Consider the following 27,364-nt stretch of genomic DNA (forward strand, 5'->3'; position numbering starts at 1 on the left):
TACACCTCAGGCCAAGTAACACAGTCCAACTAATTATGACCACAAGAAACATTTATTATTATTATTATTATTATTATTATTATTATTATTATTATTATTATTATTATTATTATTATTATTATTATTATTATTATTATTATTATTATTATTATTATTATTATTATTATTATTATTATTATTATTATTATTATTATTATTATTATTATTATTATTATTATTTTATATCTATTTCGATGAGAAATTTCCTGGGTGATTTTGGGCCAGTCACTATGTCTCATCATCAAAAATACCTCACTAGGTTTTTGTGACAACAGAAGTGGGGAAAAGCTTTTCATACGCCACCTTGTCTTCCTGAGAGAACTTACACAATATGGAGTAACAAATAATAAGTGGCACGCCTGAAATGAGACAAAGAAATAAAATTGTGAGAGCAGACTGCGCATGTTGGCAGTCATCTGTAGTCGTTCCCGTTAAACGTACATATATTCATTTTATTTATAAACACATTTCTACAGGTGGAAAGAGCAGATTATTCATTTTCTGCCCCCATTCACTGTTTACTTCCATTTAGACCTAAAAGAGAATGCAAAGTTCTAGGCCAGAGCGTGAAACATTATTTCTGAAAGGAACTGACTGCATTATTCATTACCCTGTGGCAGTCAGATGGCTGTTATAATTATCTGTTTATTATGTGTTCATAGAAATAATTTGCTCCGTTGTGCCTTATTAGTGCTTTGCTGTCAATACTGGCACAGTGAGTGCTGATTAACAACATGTCAGGAAAATACAGGCAATGCTCCCTTTTTCCCTCTAGTGGCCAATTCTGCTATTGCAATTTCAAAACAGCAAAAACAAAGAAAACACTATTTCCCTTAGGATCCGTAAGGGCACAGAGCTTGAGAACTTCCTGTCCAAAAAAAAAAAAAAAGGTTTCACAAAAAGTAGCTTTTAATAGTAATTATTACACCAAAAAGTAATTATGTAACTATCTGTTAAGTTACCTTTGAAATTGAGGTCAGAGCCATCTTTATTACCAGTTACAGATCATTACTATTACTTCTTGTGGACTCCCAGTGTGGTGTAGTGGAGAGAATGATGGATTAAGACTCTGGAGAACAGGGTTCGAATCCCTGCTCAGCCATGGAAACTCATGGGGGTGTGTGGAACTCGTAAAACCACTCTTTAAATATCATACTTACCTTGAAAGCCCTTTTAGGGTTGTTATATGATTAAGCTGGATCTGCCTTGATGGCACGGAACACAACACCTCTTCAAGGGGTGGGAAAATGGCACTCCTGATGTTGGGAATTGTGGCCGTCTTACAGAAAAATCTACTGTGGTTTCTATTCTTTGAACCCTGGCTCACCTGGGCACCTGGATTCTTTATTTATTATTTATTTAGCTAAGCTACTTCTATCCTGCCTTTCTCCTTTCAAAGGACCCAGTATGTACCTCGATTTCCCCTTTTTCATCCTGAGAAACTCTGCAAACGCAATACACAAAATTTTACTTTTATTGGGGGGGAAAAAGAGGAGGAATGACAAAAGAATGAAAGAGTTAAAATTACCATCGCCTGGATGAAGGGGAAAAATGAACTTTTAATTCATAGTTGAACAATCTCTTTTGTGAACTCAGAAGTCCATCTGCAGTGCAAGCATCTTTACATTTATTAACCCAAATTACTGTCCTTCTACCTGCTCTGTCCGAGGCCTTTTACGAGGATTCATTTCACTTCCTGTCCCAGTTGGATCGGGTGGAGGAAGCTGAACATCTCGGAATCCATGAGACTGGGGGGGAGAAACCCAATAAAATTACGGTTATAAAATGGTCAAAACATGCAATGAATAAAAATGTCAGAACACCAGCAGAACCAAGATCCCAAGAGTTAAGATTAGGTTACCAGAGGAAAGAAGTAGCATGACTGATGTAGTTCTGCTTAGGTCATGCAATGATGGTCCTGTTCTGCTCATGTCATGCAATGTCATTCCACTGACCATTCTGCTGCCAAAATTAATTGCTATAATCTATGCGTTGGCTGTACACTGTTTGTTCCTTACCATAACTTAATTTGGAAGGTTACTTTTGAGGGCAAACATTCTTAGAATCTCCACTGGCCGTGTCGACTTAGGGGTTCTGGGACAGCCTGCTTAAAAAAAGAAACCAAGGGCCAGCATGGTCCTGAAGATGAAACAAATACAGGAGCAGGTGATATCTTTTATTGGACCACTAAAAATAATAATAAAACGAAAGCTTGCTATTTGTTTTATTATTACTGGTCCAATAAAAGGTATCACATACTGTACTCTTGGGATTCTGTTTCAAAAACCAACTGTTTCCTCACTTTATTTTCTATCTGCTCCCACATCCTGCACAAACCTCTCTGATTTGTTTGCAAAATAAACGAGTGTGTGTGTTTTTTATTATATCCCAGCACATCCCTATGGCGTTTGTTAATCCATCTTTTGTTGGATGAACTGCTAGAGACGAGTAGCTGTGTTTTAGGTCTCTGGCTGGGGAGCCCAAAGGTTGAGAGTTCGATTCCCGCGCTGTGCCTCCATAATAGGGGCTGGACTTGATGACCCACAGGGTCCCTTCCAGTTCAGCAGTTCTAAGATGATGATGATCTATGCTACTCCCAACCATACGAAGGACTACATTCTTTTCCAGCATGCTTGCATGCCACCATCTCCCTCACCTCCCTTCGGATTGCTTCCCAAAAACTCGCGCCTTAAGGAGCTAGTCCCTCTGGAAACCCAGTAGACTAACTCTGCTTCCTATCTCTCCGAAAGGTCGAAGGCAGGACACCAGACAAATAACAGCTCAGGGAGAGGCCAAGACAGTAAACATCTCAGCAGTCCATCAAGTGGTCCTGTTTCCCTTCTCTGAATTATCTTCAGATTATAAATAATTCTGCTGTCCATCCTGCTCTCAAAAAAGGTGAACAGCAGGTGGCTACTGATTGCTCAAGGAAGCAACAAGGCTTTTTTTTTTTTGAAGAAAGATGACATTTCCAGACGGCGGCGGAGTGTGAAAAATCAGGTAGAATTCCTATCAAGAGTGTGATTTTTACAAAATGCCAGCAAGTCTTGAAAGCAAGACCAACTTGATCTGTAACAAAAAAAACCACCACACACACATTACTTGGCCAATACCCGGGACGTCTTGTGCGGCGTATTACCTGCTGTCTCGTCGTGCGGGGCTAAGCCACCTTGCTAAGCCGGAAAGGTGAAAAGCAGACACGCGGCCTCTGCTATTTGTAGTTGTTAAGCGTCAGGAATATGAACTAGGCCAATGTAAAAATGTAATGCTACATTTTGTAATGTAGCTACCGACCACTGCATCCCTTCACGGCATAACCAAACCTCGGCCAAAATGTGCTCCTTAAGCCAAGAATGCAGAGCAGAACAGAAAGCGTTACAGCTGTTATGGGAATCGAAGTGCGAAAAACCCCCACGAGGCAGGGGCACCAATGCCAACGATGCTTAGATCTTGGCTGCTGGTACGATGGTAGGCACAGTGTACTGTGTGACCAGTGGCATGATCTGCTACCCCCCCCCCCCAATACGGACTGTCTTTCACTCCCCTTCTCAGCCTGAATTCCCCAATGCTTTCAAGCTTGTATTTATTTATTATTTATTTAAAACATTTCTACCCCTGACTTTCTCTTTAAAAATGTCCCATCATTAAAAGGACAATGTTGAAACCTAAAAACATACAAATATTAGAAAGGTTCAAATACCACAGTAAAAGATGGTAAAAAGACGCAACATCAAAACACATTCAAGGCAGTAGATTCACAAACATCCATTTTAAGGACCCTACTCAGGCTGCCAGTCACTCAGGGAAAGCCTGCCTGAAGGGAAAGGTCTTGGCCTGGTTGCAGAAGGACAGCAAAGATGGGGCCAGCCTGGCCTCCAGTGGCAGGGAGTTCCGGAGGCTAGGAGCAGCCACAGAGAAGACCCTCTCCTGCGTCCCCACCAAACCCACCTGTGAAGGTGGCGAAACCAAAATAGAGGCCTCTCCCGATGAACACCCAGATAAGCTTGGACCCAAGCCATTTAAGGCTTTATAGCCTAGAACCAGTATTTTCTAGGTTAGAACCATCTTGCAAGTCCCAGCTCTCTCACAGCTTCTTTTTCAGTCTGTATCCAAAAAAAAAATAATGCAATCTTCCCTCTTTTTAATTTGGCAGATGTCCCCAAATAATTCATTTGCACCGTCTAAAGAAATACCTGCCTATATGCCAGAAGAGCTGACTCCATCCAGAGGTGGCTGAGTCATCTCCTAGTCATCAAGAGTCAAGGAACTTCAAGAAATTATCAAGACTTCTAGTTTGCCTGAGAAATGACATCGCCAGGCCACTATTCGTAATTGGCAAGGAGAAGAGCTGAAATAAAAAAAAAACCTAGCATGCAATGCAGATTTAGGATGCCTTGGGACAGATGGTTGCCTGCATCAGCCATCAAAACACATTCCGCGGCAGTTCTATCTTTCCCGCCTTAATGGATTTTCTGTGCCAAGACATGCATTTTAAAAGATGGAAGGAAGAGTGGAAAAGTATGAGTGAGAAACAAAGACAAAATATCTTACATCAGATGAAGGCCATGAAACCCACACAATAATAAATGTGTAGGCCCTGAAAGAGTCTTGGGTTGTCACAGCAGACTTAACACCCTTTTGAAAACTGTTCAAGCAGAGAAAGAGAGTGTCACCTAGACACTGATATAACTTCAAAAATGCAGTTTGTCAGAAATTACTACAGTGAAAAGCCTTATCTAGATCATTCTTATAAAAGAACTTCCCCTTTAGGCAGGCTTTTAAGCAGTCAGATGTTTTAGGAATGCTGGTTTTGAACTTAAGAGATGTTTAATTGTTTTTAAATTGTTTTTTTAATCTTATTATGTGTTTAATAATTTTTAGAATGTGATACTTATACTGGATTTCTAAATCCATTGTTTTATTTGCTGTGAGCTGCCTCACAAACAAACAAAGAAACTGTTTATAGCCTACAGAACTAGGAGCACGAATGGGTGACAATGGAACCAGTCATCGCCAGAGACGGACAGCGCTCTAATGCTGGAGGTGTTCAAGAGAAAAATGGGCAGCCCTCTGTCAGATCTGTTTTGATTTGGATTCCTGCCTTGAGCAAGGGGTTGGATTCAATGGCCTTCAGGGCCCCTTCCAACACCATTATTCTACAATTCTAAGAATGAAGGAGAGGAGAGCAAAATCAGTAAATGACAACATATAAATGCAAATCAGATCCCAGAGAGCTTCCAACAAGAAGAGGGAAGAGCAAAAATCAGTGGACATCTTACAGATTTAGCAACTTGCCATCATAGGGATTTGTTAGGTCAAGCTATGGAGCAACTTCCATCAGCTTAAATATTTTGTCCTGAAATTCCTAGAACAGAACTTAGCACTTAGCAGGATTTTTTTTTTTAATGTTTGGCATGAAATAATAATACGCCCCTTGTTCAAGAGTCTCTTAAGGCAAGAAAAGGTTAAGCAAGGTCAGCATTATGACCCTTGTGTTGTAAAAGAAGAAACGGTGCCATCAAATACATAGGGCTTTAGATCAAATTGGAATATTTTATTGGGCCTTGGGGTGGAGAGGGCACTTAAACTCAATGTTTTTCGCAAACCAAATGGAAAATCTGTTTGGATCATTTTTTTTTGAGACAAAAGGAATCCTGAAGATGAGTTCAAAACAGACCTTTCCCCTCAAAATGGTTGATCTACACAGAAGTCTGCTCTGATCTGGGTGACCCTTTCCATAGATGCATTAGGTGAAGCATTCATTTTGTGTGACAGATCTAGTTGGCTAAGCAGCAAATTAAAAAAAGGGAGAGGGGAGGAAGAAATACGAAGAGCCACTAAAGCAAGGGAGGAAATACTCAGAAAGCTTCTAGAAGCTTTTTTATATGTTTTCCGGGAAAGACAGATGGCCCTCTTCTAGCATTCATTTAAGGTTCTATAAATGAATCCACAAACAAGTGCAAGGGCAATCAGCATTAACAAGCTTGGAAGTCCTTCCTAATCTAACAGGGCCTGCATATTTTTCACAACACAGAGTATTCCTGGAATTATTTTTGTAAAAGGCTTTAAAAAATACCACAAAGGAATGATCCTGTTTAAAAGCTGGCTAGGGCTGTCAATAGGATACTGGTTAAGCTTCTTTCCAGGTTGATGTGGCAAAAACATTTTTTTAAAAAACCCAGAGGCACAAACCCTTCAGAAATTTGGGGGAGGGGTACTCTGAAATGATAATGACAAACTTAAAAGGGAAGGAAAGGACCCTATAGAATCTATAGGGTATAGATCATCAGTCACAAAATAGTTGAGTTGGAAGGGGCCTGTAAGCCCACCGAACCCAAACCCCCTGCTCAGTGCAGGGATCAAAATGAAAGCAGATCTCACAGAGGGTGGTCCGTTTTTCCCTTGAAGGCCTCCAGCTTTGGAGCCCTCACCACCTCTCCGGGAAATTGATTCCACTGTTGTACTGCTCTAACAGCTAGGAAGTTTTTCCTGACATTCATCCGAAATCTGTCTCCCTGTCGCTTGAGCCCATTATGACGTGTCCGGCACTCTGGGATGATTGAGAACAGATCCTGCCCCTCCTCTATAGGATTACCTTTCAAGGATTTGAAAAGTGCTCTCCTCTCTCTCCCTCCTCAGTCTTCTTTTCTGAAGGCCAGTCCTTTCAGTCTTTTCTTGCAGGGCTTGAAGGCGCCCAGATTCTGGTTCTTCCTAATCTGCCATGATGACCCAGTTAACGGAATGAGGGAGAAGGTTGGGAACGCCAGGCCCAGTGCCATCCTCTGAATACTGTGGCTCCAGGGGAACCAGACCCTTAATCTCCCAAGTCAAGTCTCAACCTTACACTGCAACGACAATGCCACAGCGACTGGAGCCGCCGTTTCCGACAGGCCTTAAAGCCACCTCTCGGGCGTCCTCTTTCAGAGTGCTGGACTGTCCTTTCTCACCTGACGCTGGAAATGAAAATCTGCCCAGTAGTCCTTGTGCCAAGAGGAAGGGCCTGCATCTCAACCCTCAACCCCCACCCCACCCCAGTCCTTTAAAAAAAGGCAGGTTTAGAAATCCGTAAGAAATACTATGGCAACATGTTACTGAGAGCACATACGGCCGTGTGGTAAGCTTTACTCTTGACATTTGAAGAGCTGTTTAAAATTGGTTTTTGCTTGGTTCCTTCTTCTGCAGAAGCTGTCCACAATGTGCTGCTATCACAATATTTATCTCTGGATTTATTCTAGAGCAGTTCAGGCTCCAGTGGGGAAAAAGCTTCTGAGACCTGGAAGGCTTCTAAGATTGAACTTATCAGTATCAGGACTTCCCTTCCTTGGTTTGGGACTCGATTCATTCAATATTCAGTTCAGGTTCATCCTACAGCCATGGTTCCCAATCTTGGGTGCCCAGATGTTCTTGGACTTCAACTCCCAGAAGACTTGACCACTTAGCCTTGCTGGCCGGGATTTCTGGGAGTTACAGTCCAAGAACATTTGGAGACCCAAGGCTGGGAACTGCTATCCTAGAGTTTAGAAAGGTTGTACTTTTTTGGAGTGAAGGGTGGAAGATCTGGGTATGTAAGTTCAGAGGGTAATGGAATATATGATAGTTCTTCTCAACTCTCTGGGCTGAACTCATCTGACCTTAAGAGCCACTGGTGCTCAAGAAAACCAGATGTGACTTTGCATGCAGCTGGCTCCGTGGAACTCACCAACGTCATTTTGAGTCGGTGATAGAAAGAGTATGTAGATGAGCCACACATTGTTTATTATTTTATTAGTTGGATTTTCTCAAATAACCCATAGCTATGTAAAATGCTTCTTCCCCCCTTCCCCCCCCCCATTATCAACCCTGCCAAGCAGGGTCAGGCAAAGAGAGAACAACTAGACCAAGGCTACCCAGTGAGTTTCATGATTAAATGGAAACTAGGAACCAGACCTCCTGGTTCAACATTCTGCCATTACACCGCACGGTTACTTGGATTTTACGAATATAACAAGCCTTTGGTCTGTTGTATTACAAAACAGCAGGACATAAAGGAAGCACATAGCTTAACTTCACAGATAGAAATATATATATATATATATATATATATATATATATATATATATATATATATATATATATATATATATATATATATATATATATATATATATATATATATATATATATATAAATAGGTTCATAGATTTGCTGTGTCAGGATACAGAGTGATTTGGAGAGCTGGGTTCAATCAATAATGGTAATTATGTGCCATCAAGTCAGTTCTGATTTATGGAGACCTTTTCCAGGGTTTTCTAGCTACAGTGCGCTCAAGTTTAACACATTTTCCTTATTTAAGCGTTCCAGGACTGGGCAGCTTGCCCAAGGTCACACAGGCTGGCGCTTTTCCCAGAAGGCACAGGGGGGAATCGAGCTCCCAACCTCTGGCTCTGCAGCCAAATACCCAACCCACTGAATCAATAATCAATCCATCAATCAACCCCTAGGTCCAAACCACAGTTAACTATTGTTATCTACCATCACGTTGCATCTGACTTATGCCAACCCTAATACGATTTTCAAGGTATGTGTGATATTTAAGGAATGGCTTCACCAATTCTACCCTCCAATTCCCACGTCTGAGTGGGGATTTGAACGCAGATCTCTCGAGTCCTAGTCTGACTTTTTATTTAGTATGCTACACTGGGTCATTAACCGCAGTTTGATATAGTATTTCTTCAGACTGCTCCTCCTTTCCAACTGTCCTTTTAAAGTCTTCTTAGGTTTGCTCCTTAGTGATTCTGAAGTCTTCATTATCTGCTTTTAGGGTTTTTTTAAATGGGTTGGATATACGTTTGTTTTCAGAGACATTGTTAGTTGCATAACAGAATGCTGTTAGGGACATACTTGTAGAGGAAAGGGAGAATGCAAGTTTATTGGTAAATATTCTGAACTGATCAATGTGGTTTGCTATTAAACCTACCAAGCCACTATAAGAAATTCCTGGTTTATAAGGCCCTTGCATGCATGTGGTTTGTGGTACCGTCTGTGGTTTAGCTTGGTGTGATGCCTGAATTAACACAGAGCTGAAGCTCTCACCCTTCTGTGCAGCTGCTGCCCTGTAGAAATTAGAGCTGAGCAGATGGAAAATTAAAGCAGACAAGTCGCTCTAAATCACAGTTTGCTGAGAGGAAAAGTGGGGGGGGGGGAGGCAGGCTGAACAAAGCAAAGCCCTCAAGTTCTCCAGTGTACGGAACGCAAGGCTGGATTAAGTTGTTTCTCTAAGAAATAGCTGAATAAACTTGGCTTTGTACTCCTCCTTCCTGTGTAGAGAAGGTGAGGATGCAGGAAGGTAAGGGGTCCCTGGCCAGCTCTTTGTCTTGGCTCACCCCTATACCTCACATCCTCTAAAGGCCTGCCAGGAAAACTGTGGGCCAGATTGAGGAGGGTGGTGGGGCTGAATTAAGGCCTGCAAAGTCTTTGGTTCTCTTAGTCAGAGCTGTGATTAGCACCCTCCTGGCGTGGTGTTGCTGCTTAAATGGCGCAATATAAAGGTTTCTATCGCTGTCTCATCTTGAACATTCACTCCCTCTGTGCATTATATAAGCACATAACTTAAAATCTCTTTCCTCTTCCTTGTGTGTTTAGCTGTAAGCTAGGACACTCGAATTATCCTTCTTATTTGCTCCTCTGGCAACTTTGCTAGCTAACAGTAACTTAATGCATTAAATATGTAGATAGATAGGTAGATAGGCAGACGGACAGATAATAAAGATCCATGGCTATTCCAAGATGGAGTAAGTAGTATGTGAAGTATTAGCAAAAGCCCACAGGCTTCTGAATTCCCAATTCTACTTCTCTATTCCGGGCTCAAAGCATGCTTACTGTGATGGAAAACGGCACAGTCGATTCCTTCTGAGTGGGTGACTTGTACAACGTTGCCAACCTGGAATGGATAAAAAAGAACTGCATTTCAGTGACACTGCTCATGTTTTTAAATGGTATATTTGCAAATACTTTACAGGGTTTGCACGTCACTATTACAGATCTAAGGGTTGTGTATGTCCGTGTGTGTGCATGCGATGGGCTGTCTGCACACATGCACACACGTTGTCGTAACAAGACAATGAAACTACAGATCAGGCCGCAGGACAAAACAATGGCTTGAACAGAGTAGCAGTGAGAGCGATTCCGAGATCTGTAAATTGACATTTCCAGGAGCCATTTTGTAGCCTTTGATCTGTGGCAAAGAGTGAGGATGCTCTGTGTGGAAGAACACTTGGGGTGGGAGAAAGGGTGTGACGGAAAAGGAGAGCGGGGGAATGCCATTCAAGTCCAGGGTATTTAAGCACATGTAACAAAAAGAAACATTTCCATTGTACATACAGACCTTATAAACATAATTATACATATATGTTTATATGTTATGTATTTATAAATTTTTTATATCAATTGGTCTATATATATCAGGAGTATTATCTGAAAACATTATAACCTACTTTTACAAGTGTTCACAATCCGGTTGTTTCTTTTTACAAGCATTATAACAAAAATCTTGTGAGTTACTTTTTAAAAGTGTTTACAATCCTGTTGGTTACTTTTACAAACATTTACAACCCTGTTGGTTACTTTTATAAACATTGTAGCCAAAATCCTGTTAGTTACTTTTACAAGCTTAACACAAATGCTAGAACTTTTGGAAGCAAAGCACTCTGAAGATCCAAGTGCAGGCATTACTCGTTGTGCACCGAGACACAATGTCCAAGACGCAACAGGTAATGCCTAAGCTGATGTCTTAACTAGGGGCATTTCATTTCCAAAAGCTGCACTGGGTTACAGTGATAAATTTGGCTGTTAGGTGAACATATATGTTGCATGGAAATAAAGTATTTTAAAATACATTATAAATGAAAACTATGCTACACACACACACACACACACGTATCCGTGTGTGTGTGTGTGTGTCTGTGTGTGAGTGAGAGAGAGAGAGAGATAAACGTCTATGTTTGTACTTACGTTGCACATCATCCCTCATCCCTATGTTGCCCGGTAATCCATCCCACTCAGTGAACTATTTAACCAGCAAGTTCATATATACAGAGACATTATTTTGTTTATTTATTTGTGGAAGCAGAAACAACAGCCTTCTTTGAGGTCTGCTCCTAGGCTCTGGAACTTCCCACCTGGGCGTGGGGGCTAAGAGTGGTCTCTTCTCTCCTGTCCTGCAGTGTAGACCAAGGTCTTTTTTATTTAAATTAAGATAAGGCTTTGACCTTTAAGCCAGGCTCCTGCCAATGATATCGCCATCCACTATACCCAGTGTGGAAACTCACTGCGGAGTGGAACTGGTCAAATCACTCCTTAAACATGTTGTGTATTCTCTGCCTCAAGTTGAAACCAACTTATAGCCACCCTAAGAGGGCTTTCAAGATAAAAGTGAGATACTTAAGGAGTTGTTTTACCAGTTCCACCACCCCATGAGTTTCCATGGTAGAGCAAGGGATTTGAACCCAGGTCTCCTGAGTCTTAGCTCATCACTTTATCCACTGCACCACACTGGGAATCTCTTAAAACAACATACTTACCTCAAAAGCCCTATCAGGGTCTGCATAAGGTGGTTTCCATTTGACAACACCTAATAAATTGCTGAAGAGTTTGCATTTTTTTTAAAAAAATTCCTTGTTGTTTTAATTGACATTTTTTCACCTTTTCTGCTAGCATCTCATCTGTTTTTTACTTGGAGTTTATTACCATCAGCTGCCTTGGGTGCTATTCTTGGGGAGAAATGTGGGATAGACAATCAAATAAACAAATGAAGGAATAAACAAATGAAGGAATAAACAAATGAAGGAATAAATAAATAAATAAATAAATAAATAAATAAATAAATAAATAAATAAATAAATAAATAGTTATAGGAATAGGTTTCCTGCTTTGTGTTTCTGTGTTCTTAACTAGCATCATGTACGTTACTTGACATGTTGATTCTACTTTGAGCTCTTTTAAATTAAAATGTGGGGTACACATGTATTTTAGGCTACGGTTCTATGTTCGTTTGATTGCAAACCAGAGCCTCAAAGTGAAGATCTGTTTGTTGAAACCTGCAACAGACAGGAGCTTCTTGTCCTTCACGTTTCCCAGGAAAATATTCTGCTCTGCTCTGAGAGATAACTGGCCAAGATTGCGGTTAATTATTTTTAAAGGTTTAGACTCCTTCTCCTCTCATTTCTATTCTATTAGTTCTATTGGAAAGCAAGTAATTACTGCCCGAGGAAGATTCCCGTTCTGCATTAGCAGCAGAAGGCATTCCTTAGAACATTTAAATTGGCGGGTGGCGCTTTTCGGAATAGCCTTCATCTTAAGACACCCTAAGCCACATTTTTAAAAAGGCTCTCAATTTGATTTCCACCAGGTGCTGCTGAATGATTGGGAGCTGGTTCTCATGGAAACAAAACTCCCCCTCTCTCATAATAATTAGGCAGGGACACATTCCAGCAATGAAAATCTGGGTTTAGGGGGAAAAATTTAGAAGTTGTAACAGACACAGTGACCTTCTACTTTGGCAGCCACACAAACTATAAAGGAAGCACACTGTTAAGGGCTAAAGAGCAGCCGGCCTTCCGGAAGCAAATATTAAATTATGATTGCAGCCCTTAACATTGATACAAATCAAGGCTGCCACGATCAATACCATACAATTTCTCTCTCTCTCTCTCTCTCTCTCTCTCTGTTGGCTTTTATGACCCGAATTATTACACAGTCGCTACGCCATTTTACTGATGAAAAGCCAAGCCTTCTGCCTGGTATTAATACCGGCTTAACTGGAAGAGGGTGCCGGGCTTCCAAAGACGCATTTATTCCCAAAGATTTATCTAGGCTGTAAAATTAACACACGTGCACAAATGCACGCACCTCACTTGAGGCTAGCCTGGCTCCACCTCTCCTCTCGTTTACGGTAATCAACCTCTTCCTACAACACCCCCACCCTGAGCTCCTAGATCTGACCTACATTCCCCCCCCCCCCCCCGCGGTGCCTGCACACCTTAGTGTTTTGTTAGGGAAACTGCTTCATCCCCGGGGACCGGGAGGCCAGTTCCGCTACTCTGAATCTTACTGGAGTGCTGGTTTTTTTTTTCATGAATCTCTCCCCACCGCCCGGGCCCACCCCCACAAATCCTCCCTAGAGAAATGTGCCAAATGCTCGTCCTCATCTTTTTACTAGAAGCAGCAAAACTGCAACCAACGCCGCAGCACATCAGGTGAAGCTCTTTCAATTATCCCCACCTCTGCTTTCTCCCCTGAATCTTCTATGGCAAGCACACTGCCTGGTACAAGTCAAGTAAAAGAAGTCTCTACCAGGTTCGTGTGTTTTAAATGATTTTTAGAATACTTCTGTCCCGCTTTTCCTCCAAGGAGCTGAAGGCCCAAGAATCCTGGGACGTAATTTAAGCTAAGATATAATACAGTAGGAATTTCCTATCAATGGGATCAGTATCCACCAATTCACTTTATCCACTCGCTGAAAATACTAAATAAAAAAAAACCCCAGAAATACCTATTTATATCTATTTCCAAGGTGTATTTACCAGAATGGGACACAAGAAGAAGCCAGAGTCCATGCAATGTATAGCATTCAACCCTTCCACATTTTTCAGCATCTGGGGGAGGGGGGCAGAGGGGGAGCACTTCGAAACTTATCCGCTACGGATACCAAGATGCCTACTGCAGCTGTGTGCCATCAATCCTGACTTAGAGCCACCCTTCCCAGGATTTTCTAGGAAGAGAACACACAGAAGTAGTTGACCATTCCCTTCTTCTCGGGGTGCCCTCGGACTGTGCAGTTTGTCCAAGGCCACACAGGCTGGCTCGTCTATCAAGGGAATCGAACTCCCAACCTCTGGCTCCAGAGCCAGAGACCTAAATCTCTGAGCCAGCTAGGATGAAATTTCATGGCTGTGCAGGGATCTGAACCCATAGCTTCCCATCAGACGTTCTAGCCTAATGGGGTCGGCTTCAGGACTTAGGGCTAAATCTCACCCACCTAACCCTCTGGGCTTCCCCAGAGGGCTCCAGTTAATTCTGCATAACCTCATTATTTGGTGGTTTGTCGTCCTAACTCCCTCCCCATCCTAAACAGTTGAAATACTTAAGGGCTTCATTACTGGTGGTAAGACCTTGAAGCTAAAACATGTTATTTTTGCTCCCTCACAGCTTACCCACCCCTGGATACATGCTTGGCTGAAATAAAAATCAGTCCCTCAAGGTCGATTGAAGAAACAAACAGACAACACCCCCCTCTTCTTACTCTAACCTCTACACCACAGCATATGTCTCATGTGGTATTGGCCACTGGGCCAAGATGAACCCCAAATCACATAGGCTCAGTGGCTTGCTTCATGTATTTTAAACTCACCTCTGCTTGTTATCCCAGTGCAGAATTAAACGGACCGTGGCGGCATGACCCCAGCTTTCTCCTAGAGGCATACAAAACACACAGAAGTGATTTTAGTTTCTCGTCTTCGTGCTTTAGCATCAACAGAGGATGCTGCATAAAGAGGGCCTCTTTTTTCTCTAATACTCAGGGCCTACCCAGATGTTTAACACAATACAGCTTCCTCTCTTAGAAACGGAAGACCTGGCTCTTCAGGCAGGCCTTCCCTCCTGCCACTGCTTAATGTTTCCTCTGGTTTTTGGCTTGTTTTAGTCTTTTTATTGATTATTTTAATTTTATTGCCTTTTTTTCTTGGACTGCCCAGAATAGATTTGTCTAGATGGGTGGCATAAAAGCCAAATAAATAAATAGAACAGCCATATTCAGTCATTTCAGGTTAAGGACTTAATTTTTAGTTCAGGCATCTGTTTGGGGAATCTACTTATTTTCAAACATGTTTATTTTCAAATGGTAGTCACAGAAAAGAATAAGGGCTAAGTCATCTCTCATTTGTTGTACTTTGTGCACATCACAAGACAACACCCACGCTTGCGGGAAAACGATGCTGGGGGAAGTTGAAAGCAGTAGGAGAAGAGGAGGCCAAATAAGAGATGGACTGACTCAATTAGGGAAGCCCCAAGGCTTGAGTTTGCAAGATCTGAGCAGCTGAGGACAAGACTTTGTAGAGGTCACTGATTCATAAGGTCACCATATGTCAAAAGTGGCTTGATGGTACATTACAATACTAACAACCACAATTGTCTCACCCTTCAAGCCACTGACTAACAATTGACATTACAGGAGGACTAAAAGCTGGGCTTAGTTTCTGACATGCAAACAGAAAAATTAAGATTTTTTTCTGGACTGCTTTATACCTCCATGAACGTTCCATCTGTATGTCTATAAGTAAATCCAGGTACTACACAATGCTAAGTTTCACGGTGCTTCAAAAGGAAACAAAGCCTGAGTAAGTACTATATCCTACCGCCTGAAAAAGTAGGACATGTGTAATAAATACATTTAAGCTGCCTTCTCTGTGGGCAGGGGGCTAGAGCCCTTCTTGTATTGTTCTAAACCGAAGCAAGGGATGCCCATAGATAACATATGTAGGTTTTAAAAAGAAAACAACACAAAGAAGTAAAAAGGGGAGGCAAGGGAGTTAATAAAGGGGTAATGCAAAGATCTCCCAAAGACCTCTGCTCTGTTTAACATTTGAGAACCCGGTGAGGCTTTTGAAGGGAAGTAATCTCATTATTTTAGCTCACGTCTGACAGCGTCATTTGACTTCCAGACAGATTTATTGAGAAAACGTCTTGGCCCATTCTAGCCACTGCTCTGCATTCAGAAGCTGGACCAGGTGTTGTTTTTAAGCAGTTATTTCAGGGGGGAAATGCTGTGAGCAGCTCCCCCTTTGTCTCCAGACAGCTCCAGAAGCACAAATTACTGCATCCGTTGGGGCTCCTAGTCGCTCCGCCCGCTCATGTCTTCATTAACCAGAAGCCAGCGAAAAGAGCAGCCCTATTCTTGCAATAGAAGAATCCTCCAAAGTCAATGTCTAGACCCCGGGGGCCCCTTTGCCAGTTCTCATCACGGCGGCAAGCGTGAGATTTAACATTTGGAAGTTGAGATTAGAGTATGAATTATACAAATGAAAGCCATTTCCATTTCAAAACCATATTTCCCTGCATGTGGGGAGGAAAACGGGTTTTGTGCTCCACAGCAAAAAGCCTTGTTTCTAAATTAAACCGGCAGGAGATTAATATCTGACCTCATTCCTAAGTGTACCAAGGAAAAGCCATCTCTGGGATCAGCCCGGTGGTGCAAGACACCCACTCAGCGAAGCCCTTAACTTAATTCTTCTGGGGCCTAACAGCCTCTGCTACCCCCTCTTTCTGCAACCGTGGGGGCTTTCAAGAAACAAAACAGAATGAGAAAAGAGAAGGAAGTTTTCTGAAACGTTGGGCAATCTCTGAAGCAGATTCCTTAAAGGCCCACTCCAAATGATGAATCAAACAACGGGGAACAGCTCTAATTAAAAGAAACTTGAGGGGCCAAAGGTCCCGTTTTTCAAACCAGGAAACAATTTTTGCTAATGGCTTCACTGCAAAGGCAGGAAAAGTTACTTTCCTGGATGTCGACAAGTTTCTTGTGGCACCTTAAATATCAGCCACTTTAATTCGGCACCGTCGTCGGTGGCTTCTCCGGAAATGAACTTATCGCCCTTTAGGATTACAGATCCCATATCTCAAGGTGGCTCAGGGATTTTGGTAACTGTAGTCTGAAAAAAGAGCAATGCTTCCAAGCTCTGGTGCTGCCACTACACTGAGTTGCCCATTTAAAAGCAACCCTGGGTAAGAAGAGGAATGGCAGGAGGTGGAGAACAGAGACTTGATGAGAGGAGTGAGTATCTCTTTCCTAAAGCCATGCCTCGGAAACACATTAAAAACAATCCGCCCTCTGAAAACTCCACGGAAGCTTTTGTGCCATTCTCAGTTTTTTTGGTATGGCGCACCTGTTCCCATCAAATCTAGATTAGTTCTCCTCTCCTTAGACCAGGCCAGGGTCCAAGTGCATTCCCGAAAACTCTGCATGGGACAGAGCTAGGCTAACTCCCCAAGTCACAGCTTCTAGGACTCAAGACCATCCCGGCTCTTAACTTGGTCTCGGACGGGGAGAGAGGCTTCAACAGTGTGCGATAAGTGCACTGATGGACTGGTTGATTACGTTAGCTTGCCACCTTTCTGCCCAGAAGGGCTTCCAAAGTCATTTACAATATAGGAACTGATTAACATGTAATGAATTAGATTTGATCTCAGATTAACCCACGGAACCAAACTTTCCCTTAAAAGGCAGCTCTCAAATTTTTGTCCTCAAAGTTTCCGAGACCAGAGGAGCTCTGGAGCAAGAGTGCCAACTGTCGGTGAGAAGCTCCACAGAGAGGGACCAACCTACGCTCATTTGGGCCACAGCCAAGGGGCCAGGACAGGAAAGCCCCTGTGTCTAGTAGGTACCAACCTACCTTTGCAGAGTGGTTAGATATGCCGCATGACCTCTGTAGAGGATCTCAAACTCCAAGCAGGCAGGGCATCTTTCCGATGTCCTAAGCCAAACCCCTTTGGGCATTATAGTTCACAACCAGCTCCTTTTAACTGAACTCAGAAGCACATAAAACTGCCGGAGAGTTCAGTTGTTTAGGCCTCTGACTGCAGAGCCAGAAGTTGGGAGTTCGATTCCCCCACTGGGCCTCTCTGACAGGGTCTGGACTCAATTATCCAGAGGTTCTCTTTCAGCTCCGCCATCATCTAAGATGATGACAATCTGAACCCAGTGTAGTTGGTTCATGATCAGAATTACGTGGTCACTAAAATGCAGGCATTGAAGAAACTTTCTCAGCATAAATTTAGTGCATTTTTCTCACATCCCTGTTGGACTCCCCTCGAGACTCTTTACAAACAGGACTCACTTTTTTTGGGGGGGGGGATATGGGAACCAAGGTGCTGGAGGGTTGCTCCTTATTTTAAATGAAAACAAGGGCTTCGGGGGGGGATTTTAGAAGTAGCCATTTTCCTTTCCTAGCCGGAAAAAGGATGTTTTTTTTGGGGGGGGGGTTGTTCAAAGGAGTGGTCTGGAGGCACACAAGTAGGCAGGGGGTGCATATGACCTGGACATACAGGGAGAAAGACAGCAGGCAAGGGGATTTTTCTCACTCAAGTCTGTTTCCACCTCCCCCCGGGCTGGTTCCAGGAACACAAAGAAAAGAGGGGCCAGAGGGGGCTCCACAGGGAACTGGAACCGGCCAGTGGACCCCCGCCAGTTGCTGGCCCTTCAATCTATTAGCTCTAATTTGCTTTGTGGGCTGATCGTCTGCCAAAAAGCATGTACACAGCGGAGGGAGGGGAGGCACAGAAGAGAAAAAGGTCAGCGTTTGAAAGCCAGGTCCTTATCTGTATGCCCATTTCAAATCCCAACATCCTCCAAGGACATGCTTTTTATTTTGTTCAGTTTATCTTACATCTCTGCCAGGCGGTTGAACTGCTGAACACACGCATTAGGGAGGCTGTCACTTTTGTATGGCTACCCCCTCAACCCCAATAACCAAGGGAATCGTTATGTGACTCACAGAGACTGAAGAAACGCGTGCTGCTTCTAATTGGAAGGCTTTTTTTTTTTTTTTACTAAAAAACCCCTCCACTACTCAGCTGTCAATACAAAGCTGCTTTAAGTCATCTTCTTTACTCTTTGCAGAAATGGATTTGCATCAGTCCTCAACAAGACTCTGGGGACTCCCTCTTACAATCATGAAGGGAATCCAGCATCCATTAGTGAGGGCAGCGGCAGTTAAAAATTCCATGCCATGCTAAATATGGCACATTTATTTTCAGTGAATATGCCACATTTCTGAGAACTTGGGAAGTTGTGAAGACCAGCCAGTAGATTTTTAAGAGGAGGGCAGGCAACATACGGACTTGTGGATGGCATATAGCCAGTTTTTGAGCCTCTCCCCTGTTCGTGAAGGTATCCAGGGGCTCTGTGTTTTAATACTGATTTTGGTTACCATTTTAATATAATACTTAATTCTTTTTTTAATGTTTGTATACTTCATTTCACTAATATAAAAACCAAATGATTGCACCTGTTCAAATATCTTTTTAAAATGGCTCTACGGTAGATCCTGTGGCAGGATTTCATTCTACAGGTAACCAGGGCGAGCTTTCCTCATTAGGCTTGCTAAAATTCTGGTTTGCACTCAGTTTGTGCCTTGGGACTAGCTTATACAAATAACCTAACTCCAAGTTTCAAGTTGAACCGATTCATCTCAACCAGCGAGACATCAAGGGAAGATTGTAAAGGTATAAATCTGTGACTTTCCCAAGTCTATAGGGTGGTGAATGCATTAGCGATGGTCTGTTCCAGGTGTGACAGTCAGAGTTGGACTATAGAGCTTCCAGGCCTTTCAGCTGGTGCCTCCCTTTATGGTCTCAGATTTTATTTATGTATTCATTACAATTTATATTCCGCCCCTCTAGTGCCCAACTCTAGAGCACAACCGCAACCAGAGAAGGTCTATTCCCACCCATTTAGTGGATGGAATCCACCACCACAACGGCCTAAATCCTGTTGCTAGTAGTCAACAGAATAGGCCCATTGGGATCAATGGCATTTATGGAGGAGCTAACTTACTAAATCTCCATTGGTTAAAAGGGCCTGTTCTACTACTGTGATTTAATTACTACCGTTTGTGACTTGGCAGGATGCTGGATAGTTTAGGTCTCTGGCTGTGGAGGCAGAGGTTGGACTCCTCGCTGTGCCTCCTAGACAGGGGCTGGACTCCATGATCCACAGGGTCTGTTCCAGCTCTGCAGTTCTACTATGATGATGATGATTTGGGTTACTGTTTTCATTCCACCAGTCCCTGCCTTCCTGTCTCACCAGGGGCCGCCTAAGTCCCGAGTGATGATCTGGGCGTCTTCTCTGTTCTGGTTTTGATTGAAGAGCAGAGTCTATATTCTACAAGCAAACCAACTCCTAATTTAAATACTTACCTAAGGCAGGCACCAAAGCGGAATGGCTTTGTTCAAATCTTGTTGTCATCTGATTAGTCAACACCACCTGGGGGAAAAAAGCAGGTGAGGGGGGTTCCACACAGGAATGAAGTGAGACATTGACACCCCCCCCAAACATAACACCTGCAGCCGTAAGACAAAATAAGAGCACTTCCTTGGAACACTGCCTTCCAGGCTGGTCTGACAAAAGCATCCAACTGTGAATGCAATAAAGGTCTAGAGCAGGGGTTTCCCACCTTGGGTCACCCCGGTGTTTTTGGACTGCAACTCCCAGAAGCCCCGGCCAACACTGCTGGTGGTGAATTGTTTCTAGGATTTCTAGGAACCACTGGTCTAAAACAACCAGGGTGAGGAGCACACGTCCTCTCCGATCCTCTCCTTTCTGCGCCAAAACGAGAGGCCATTTAAAAAGCAGCAAGAAGGAACGAAAGCCTTGCTCTGGGGTCATGAGAGTCCTCTGTTGGACAAAGGAGCACCACTGTCACCGTAGCACTCATTAAAAAGTGCCTTGTTCTGGCATAAACAGAAGAAGAGGCATTTTTCACCTGGCCCCCAAATCTCTGCTCACTGCTCAGGTAAGAGAAAGATTCTGACTTCTTTCCTAAATTAAAATCTGCCATCACTTTTGCCACAGAATACCACTGTGACCCCCCCATCGTGGACCTGGGGGACCTGTGGCCATCCAGATTATATGGGACTACCCCACCTACCCTCCCTGATCCCTAGCCAAGCTGGACGGAGTTGAGAGGAGTTGGGTGTCTACTACCCACCAGGGAGGGGCTGTAAGACAGCTATAACAAACTGACAAAAATATTAGCAAAACTGAAATGAGTGGAGAAACACTCCACCTTCTGAGCATTTGTCTGTTTACAATTCCAGATACTGTATATTGGACTATAATGCCCATCATCCACAGCCAACAACCGAGTGGCCACGCTGACTAGGGCAAACATGTAAAGCTTTGCACTCGTCCAGCAAAGGGTGCAGGAAACGAGTCAGCTAAGATTTGGACGAATTACTTTTTGGACTACAGACTATACGGAGAATTCCTCTGGATGGCATGGTCACTAGCCAATCTCACTGGGGAAATTCTGTAGGACAAAAACATAACTGGCTTTCATTTCTGAGAGGCAGTAAAGCAGTGCGTGTACACAGAGAGCGTGATACCAAGAGGCTCTGGTATAGTGATACATCGGTTCTATTTCTGCTTCAGAGGAAGATTAAAATACCAAATTGTTTTTTAGCTCTGTCGAGAAAAGGTAGTACCAGGTATGACGGGCTGTGGAGGAGTCTTTTACATGGAAGCTCCACAGGACCTCAGAGAGATGTTTTAAGGCATCTCCCCAGACTACATAAAGCAATGGCAGACTTTCAGGCTTTTGGGATCTGTTTGGACTCCTGAGATCCCCCCAAAAGGAGAAGAAACTCCAGAAACGGTGGTCAAAGTGCAGGACTCGCTCCCCTACTGGATCCCATAAGCTACAGACAACAATGACCTGCGTAAATCTATGTTTTTAACCAACTACAGATGAAGAATTTTTATAGGAAGTTCTAACACTGAACAGCAGAGCTTCAAAAAGGCACCTGCACTCCACCAATACTGTTTCCAGATTCTATTGTCTCTCTTTCCCTCATTCCACAACATCCGTGTGGATTTGCTTAAACCGTGAAAAGCAATCAGCTAATGTACATATTTCAAAAGGTCAAGAACAATGAAGCTGAGTGATGAAGCGTGTAATACAAAGCCAGTCATGTCACGGAGGGCTTTCTTTTTTTTCTGGCTTTCAGTTTTAGCAAACAACTCTGCACTCTTAACGGAAGTTCCATTTTACAGCTAGGATGTGAAGAAAAGTGCTACAGTGTAAGCTTTTCCACATCTTTCATCATGTTAAATCTCAGTGGCTGGAACAAGATCACAGGCATACTGAAGGATGTGCTTCTTGACAGAGTATAGACATTCACTGTGGAATCTGCTACTGCAAGACAAAGGGATGTGGCTTTAAAAAGGCACTTACTGTACAATTCAATTCCAAAGAGGTGCCAACTGGAAGGGGCTTAACATGAAACCCAAGCATCTTCTGCTGGCAGAAACACCCTTCTGCTGGCAGATTTCAGAGAACTGAAGAGGCAGAGAAGGGGCCGAGAAGAGCTAGGACAACAGACAAGCCACGTCACTTCACAGCCAGTTCTCAACTCTAGCCCCACAATGGTGAGACCCAGGGAGGCCAGGGCAAGGACAAGTCTGAATAGGTCTCAGGATGGAAGGATTTGAATTCTGGACAGCCTCAGCTGGCCTAAGGTCAGCTCAGCTGCTCCTCGGCCACCTTGGTCAAAACAAGGCTTGTGCTGTTAAACAAATTCAAGACGGGTAACAGCCTCTCTGTGGCTGTGACCAAGCTGTAGTCTAACACTCCGACATACTGGACCGGACACCCGCCCGTATTTGTCAGTTTGAGCAGCAGCTGTCGAAGAGGGCCACTAGCAGGCTCCCCATTCAGGCAACTCTGCAAGATACAGAATGCTGGAGGAGATGAACCTCTGGTCCCTTCCAGACGGTCTTTTATGTTCTCTTAACAAGCCTCCCATCGGGGGAAAAAACCAACAACGCACGGATAGGGTTTATTTTTAGCGGCGTGGCAATTAAAAAAATCCCAGTCTGCACACCAAAGTGGTGCTTAAGGAAGAGTCAAGTTACCTGGAAACAGGGGAGAGGCAGACAAGCGCCATTCCAGCACTTGCGTAAGCTCCATTCCTGAACAAATCCTTCTCTTTTTTTCCCCCTGCATGGTCGGAATGAGAAAAGCCTGCCTATATATAGCCGCAGCTCAAGCACGCCCTCCACCGGCATGGAAGCTGATCCTGTCCGCAACAGCTCCAAGCAGAGGTCAGGGCGTACGAGAACAATGACATTTCAAGAGAGGATATTGAGGAAGGTCTCCCACACACAGACGCCGCCTCCGCTGCTGGCCAAGTGGCTTTTCTCTCAGATGACCGGCTGGCCTCTTTCCTGAAGGCCAGGGGTCAGTGTCTGAAGATCAACAGCAGACAGGAAACTCTTAAAGAGTTAAAATATACGCCTCGTCATTTACAAGAGGGGAGGAACAGGATCATCCCACGCATCCTTTCTGGCTCTTTGAGACCAGCAGAGGCAGCTCTTTCCTGGGTGTCTAAGGCACAGTGGGCAGCCAGAAGGTTAAGAGCGTTTCTCTGCAGCATTGCTTGAACTGTGGAACTCTCTATCCAGGAAAACATGCTCATCGCCCTTTCTGCTGACTTTTAGAAAAGCAGCTCAAAGACAAATGCAAAAAGTGTCTGCGTGATCCATGTTCAAGAATGGGTAACACCTGTATTGGATCACTGAAAAGTTACAAACAAGGTGAACGTTCTAATTCTCCCTAAGTCTTCATTAGACAAGGTTATTTAAAAAAAAAAACTGAGCCAGATGTGATGCTCTGGGTTGCTCTTGAATCCAGAGCCCCTGGCGGGGCAAGACCGCAAGAAGCACTTCGTCTTGGCAACAGTCTCGTTCCAGAAGCAATGGGCATCACGTCTGGCCAATTTTTTGAATAATTTGCTTTAAACCTTAAAATAATTTCAGGGCTCTCCGAACTGGTTAGCAGCTAGCTTTGACTCATCCACCTCAGGGAGAGAGTGGAAATTCTCCAAGGAGATCAAGCCTGCTGCGTCTCCATATTGTGTCTCTCCATGTTCATTCGGAAACAGCACATTTCTGGAGTTGTATTCTGCAGTGGCAGCCGGGCCACTATTTGTCAAGTGCCTGGTAATCTTGAGTGTGCTGCAAAGCAACGTCCTCTTAATAGTAATAAATGCTCTTCATTTATTCCTGCCCCGACCCTTCCCCCTTCCCTAGAAGAAAAGCAAACTAATGAACACCCTAAACTTACAGCCAGCGTGTGATCATTTGCAATGCTGATCAGTTGTTGAGCCAGCCCATTCAGGAGCCTTGTTCGGAGGGAGAGATCTTCAAAGCCATGTCGGAAAGGAAAGGCTATTCCATCAATCACAACCAAGCGTATCTAATGACAGGAGACAAAATGAACAGTTGTAATTCTCCTAAAATCAATGTCGGAAAAGCCTAAGGGGACAGGTGTGAGTGTAAGCAAATGCCTGTGTTATTTTTTATTCAGAGTAAGGAATAATGGCACCATACCTTTTCAAAGGTAACCTCATCTCATCTGGTTCTGGAAGTTTGGCAAGTTTAGATCCAGGTTAGCATCTCCATATGAGACCACAGATGACACCAGAGGTTTCTAGGCAGGGCTAAGAAAGATTTCTGCCTGTCACCCTGGAAAGTTCTGCTTTAATATTTGGAGCCCCACTTCTAGGAACTGAGGTGTGTGTTGTCTTTCCGACCTCTGCCCTTGAAGGGGACGGGGGTGTAAATCTATGTTACGGCATATGCTTAAAAATTTAAAATACATATCCCATTTTATCTCCATTTCGGAAAGATGACAGAGAGCAGAATCTCTGATCTTTCTCTGCCCCCAGACTCTGCAAGGCCCCTGCCAATTAGAGAAAAGAACCCTGAACTAGACAGGAAAAAACAACAACCCAGTATTGATTGATCGAACTGATTTGATGTAATTTAATTTGCAAGAGGTAGTAGGATGCATTGCCGAGTGCTGGACTGGGACTTGCTATGTGCCCAGTATATGTCCAAGTTGCTAGGTATTAAGACTGCTGGCCCCACAGGCACACGGATTAAAATGCACATTAGAAGCACGACCGCCGTGATAGGCAGGCTGCCTCCCGCTCCCGCCCCACCACTGGGTATTTGCTTCCCCTAACTGTTTCATTCATAATTCAGAAAGGAGTCACCACGGGATGCTCAAGGCTCTTTCCCATCCCTTTGGTTTAATTACGATTTATCTGATTTCCTCTGCCGTAGATTTTCCAACTGAGAAAACTATTCGCCCATCCAGGTTTCTCCCCACATATACTCTTCAAGATGGAAAAGATCTTTGCCCTTAATCCAACTAACAAACTCTGCTCCGAGCACAGCAGGGAGCGGGCAGAGATTCTGACAATTAAAAAAAAAAAAGGGCTGGAATTTCTAAACCCAAAATGCAGATGTGTTTTTAGGTCGATCTTAGTTTAACAGGCTTTCCCTGTTCTCCACATACTCGTGCACAGATAAAACCCAAAATCAAACCTGTTGTATCAAAAGGCCCAGAAATGTTTCAAAGTTATCTTTAAATTAATCTGATAAAGTTATCTGCCGAAGTTTGAAAAGTTGCTTTTAAGAAAAAAAATCATTTGTCTTTCTCTTCAGGCTTTTCAAAGTTGCTTCTCCTTTTTTTATGTCACCTGCCCAAACTCCTTTCTGTCGCACACTGCATGGAGAATGATCAACTCTAATAGGTAAAGCCAGTTTCTGGGGAAGCTTATGGACCCACATGGACCACTTCTAAGCGTGAAAACCCCATTAAGCTTCCAAAATCGCAATAGGATCCCCTGGGACATATTTTCCAAGCCACTGTGGTTTCTTTTTAATATGTGATAGAAACATACAAGGCACACACATGATTGTGTGAAAATTTCCTGCAAAAAAGAAAAAGGGAGGAGCGTGCAAAGGAAATCAAGAGTGTGAAAATATTATCTGGACATTTGGTTATTTATCATGGATGAGGCGTTGGGCACCTTCCAGCACCATGTCTCCCAGGATGGAAGAAGGGCTTCATGGTTACCCAGAGAAGCAAAAGCGGGAGGTTCGACACATTTCAGCCCCTGAGCTATTTTCCACTGATGTGCAGAATCAATAACATAAAACCGGGACATCCTTTTTTAGCTGCTGCTTCGGCCTTGGAAAGACTGCGTGTTCCAAGCTTCTCTCCTCTACGGAGACAACGTGTGCACCAAATCCTGCCATGCAGAGGACATCCACTGAAGACAGCTACGGTTTCCACAGCTTTATCCAGAAGGCAGGAAAACAGAACCGCCTGTGGTTCTGGTGGAAAATAAATTTCCATCCAAGGAAACTGTGCACAGCCTTCCTGGAGGACCAGTTCGGGTGCTGCACACCAGACTTTCACAACAACACCACCACCAACAACAACAACAAGAAGCTCCTGATGCGACAGAAAGAACCAGTCAGTTTATAAACAACAGATGTCAGATTGTCCAAAAATATCTGGTCTAGGCAAGAAAAAGTAAAACACTTTATTCTTTTAATGTAAATAATTGCTGATTCACAAGATAGCTAAAAAAAAATGTGATGCCTTATAATGTCCAGAGATACTCTTTCTCAAAAACAGACCCGACAGATGCAAAAGAATACTCAACCTTCAAGAATACAATCCTCAGATAGGTTTGCAGCAATCTAAATGCTAGCCATGGTTAGCAAATACACTTCTAGCCATGGTTGCTCTCCCCCCGCAATAACCAACAAGGGTAGAGTTAAGGCCTTCCTCCCTCAACTCTCACCGCGGACAGCCTTTCCAGCTGGTTGCAGAAGTAGCAGATGAGGTGATAAGCAGGGGAATACCACCAGTCATATTGAAGAACCTCTGTTTTCCTCTGCCATTCCCATCTCATCTTCCTTTTGTGAGTGCCATGCCCCCCAAATCCCTCATTTTTTGAAAAAACGGGACTGCACATAAACAACTGTGACACCCTTTTTGGCTGTAACACACAATGTAACACCCAAGTTTGGTCCAGCAAAGCCGACAAAGCAAACCAGACCAAGAAAAGCCACACCGTTCTCATGACAAAAAGCAACCCACCCTCTTGCCCTTCTGCTTCTCCCACATACAGCTTCTTCCTTGATTGCTACCTTTGGGTGTCCAGAGAGGAAGTCCGGGAGGAGATAAACTTGTGCCAGCAGCTCCACATAGTCATGGCAACGGAAGTAATAGATATGTGAAAGAATGTTTTCCAGGGAGAAAGTCTTCAGAGCAGGTTGGTGGTCTGAAAGAGAAAACCACCTCTGTGAACAGCTTGTTTATAACCATCCTACCCTTTCGCCAAACCGGCTCTTAGGCCCAGAGAAGCCAAACACAGGGCAAGGGCTAAGAAAAAGCCTAATTCCCGACCGTAAGTCAAACAAAGTACTTCCCAGCCTAGTGAAATGAGATTTAAAGCCATCCTCTTCCAAAATTGTATTTTTTAAAAAAAAAAAAAGATGAAAATCTTGCCATTTAACCAGCTGCAAAGGGTTTTTGCAAAAACTCGAACCTCAAGCAAAAAATACAATTATGAGTTAGGAGGGCAAACCTTAATTTTTAAATAGACACGTCTATTTAAAAATCAGTTGCTCTCCATGACTGACTCCTCTTCAGTCATGGAGAGCAACTGATGGTCATAGGAGATTAATACTAAGCTAGTTTCATTAACCCTA

General features: G+C 43.4%; 1 protein-coding gene across 1 annotated transcript in view; it reads right to left on the bottom strand.

Annotated features, from left to right (window-relative positions):
• Positions 1-1,578: 1,578 nt before the first annotated feature.
• The window catches only part of RAD51C (RAD51 paralog C), a 32,743-nt gene continuing 6,957 nt past the window's right edge, over positions 1,579-27,364 (bottom strand). The window contains exons 4-9 of the mRNA XM_020786959.3: positions 26,801-26,934; positions 23,913-24,044; positions 19,987-20,053; positions 14,426-14,486; positions 9,898-9,958; positions 1,579-1,787 (exon numbers count right to left, since the gene is read on the bottom strand). Of these exons, the coding sequence (XP_020642618.3) occupies positions 1,680-1,787; positions 9,898-9,958; positions 14,426-14,486; positions 19,987-20,053; positions 23,913-24,044; positions 26,801-26,934 (563 nt within the window). The 3' untranslated portion in view covers positions 1,579-1,679. The remainder of the gene's footprint in view (positions 1,788-9,897; positions 9,959-14,425; positions 14,487-19,986; positions 20,054-23,912; positions 24,045-26,800; positions 26,935-27,364) is intronic.

Source organism: Pogona vitticeps, chromosome 7 (genome assembly GCF_051106095.1).
Source record: "Pogona vitticeps strain Pit_001003342236 chromosome 7, PviZW2.1, whole genome shotgun sequence".
Lineage (NCBI taxonomy): Eukaryota > Metazoa > Chordata > Lepidosauria > Squamata > Agamidae > Pogona > Pogona vitticeps.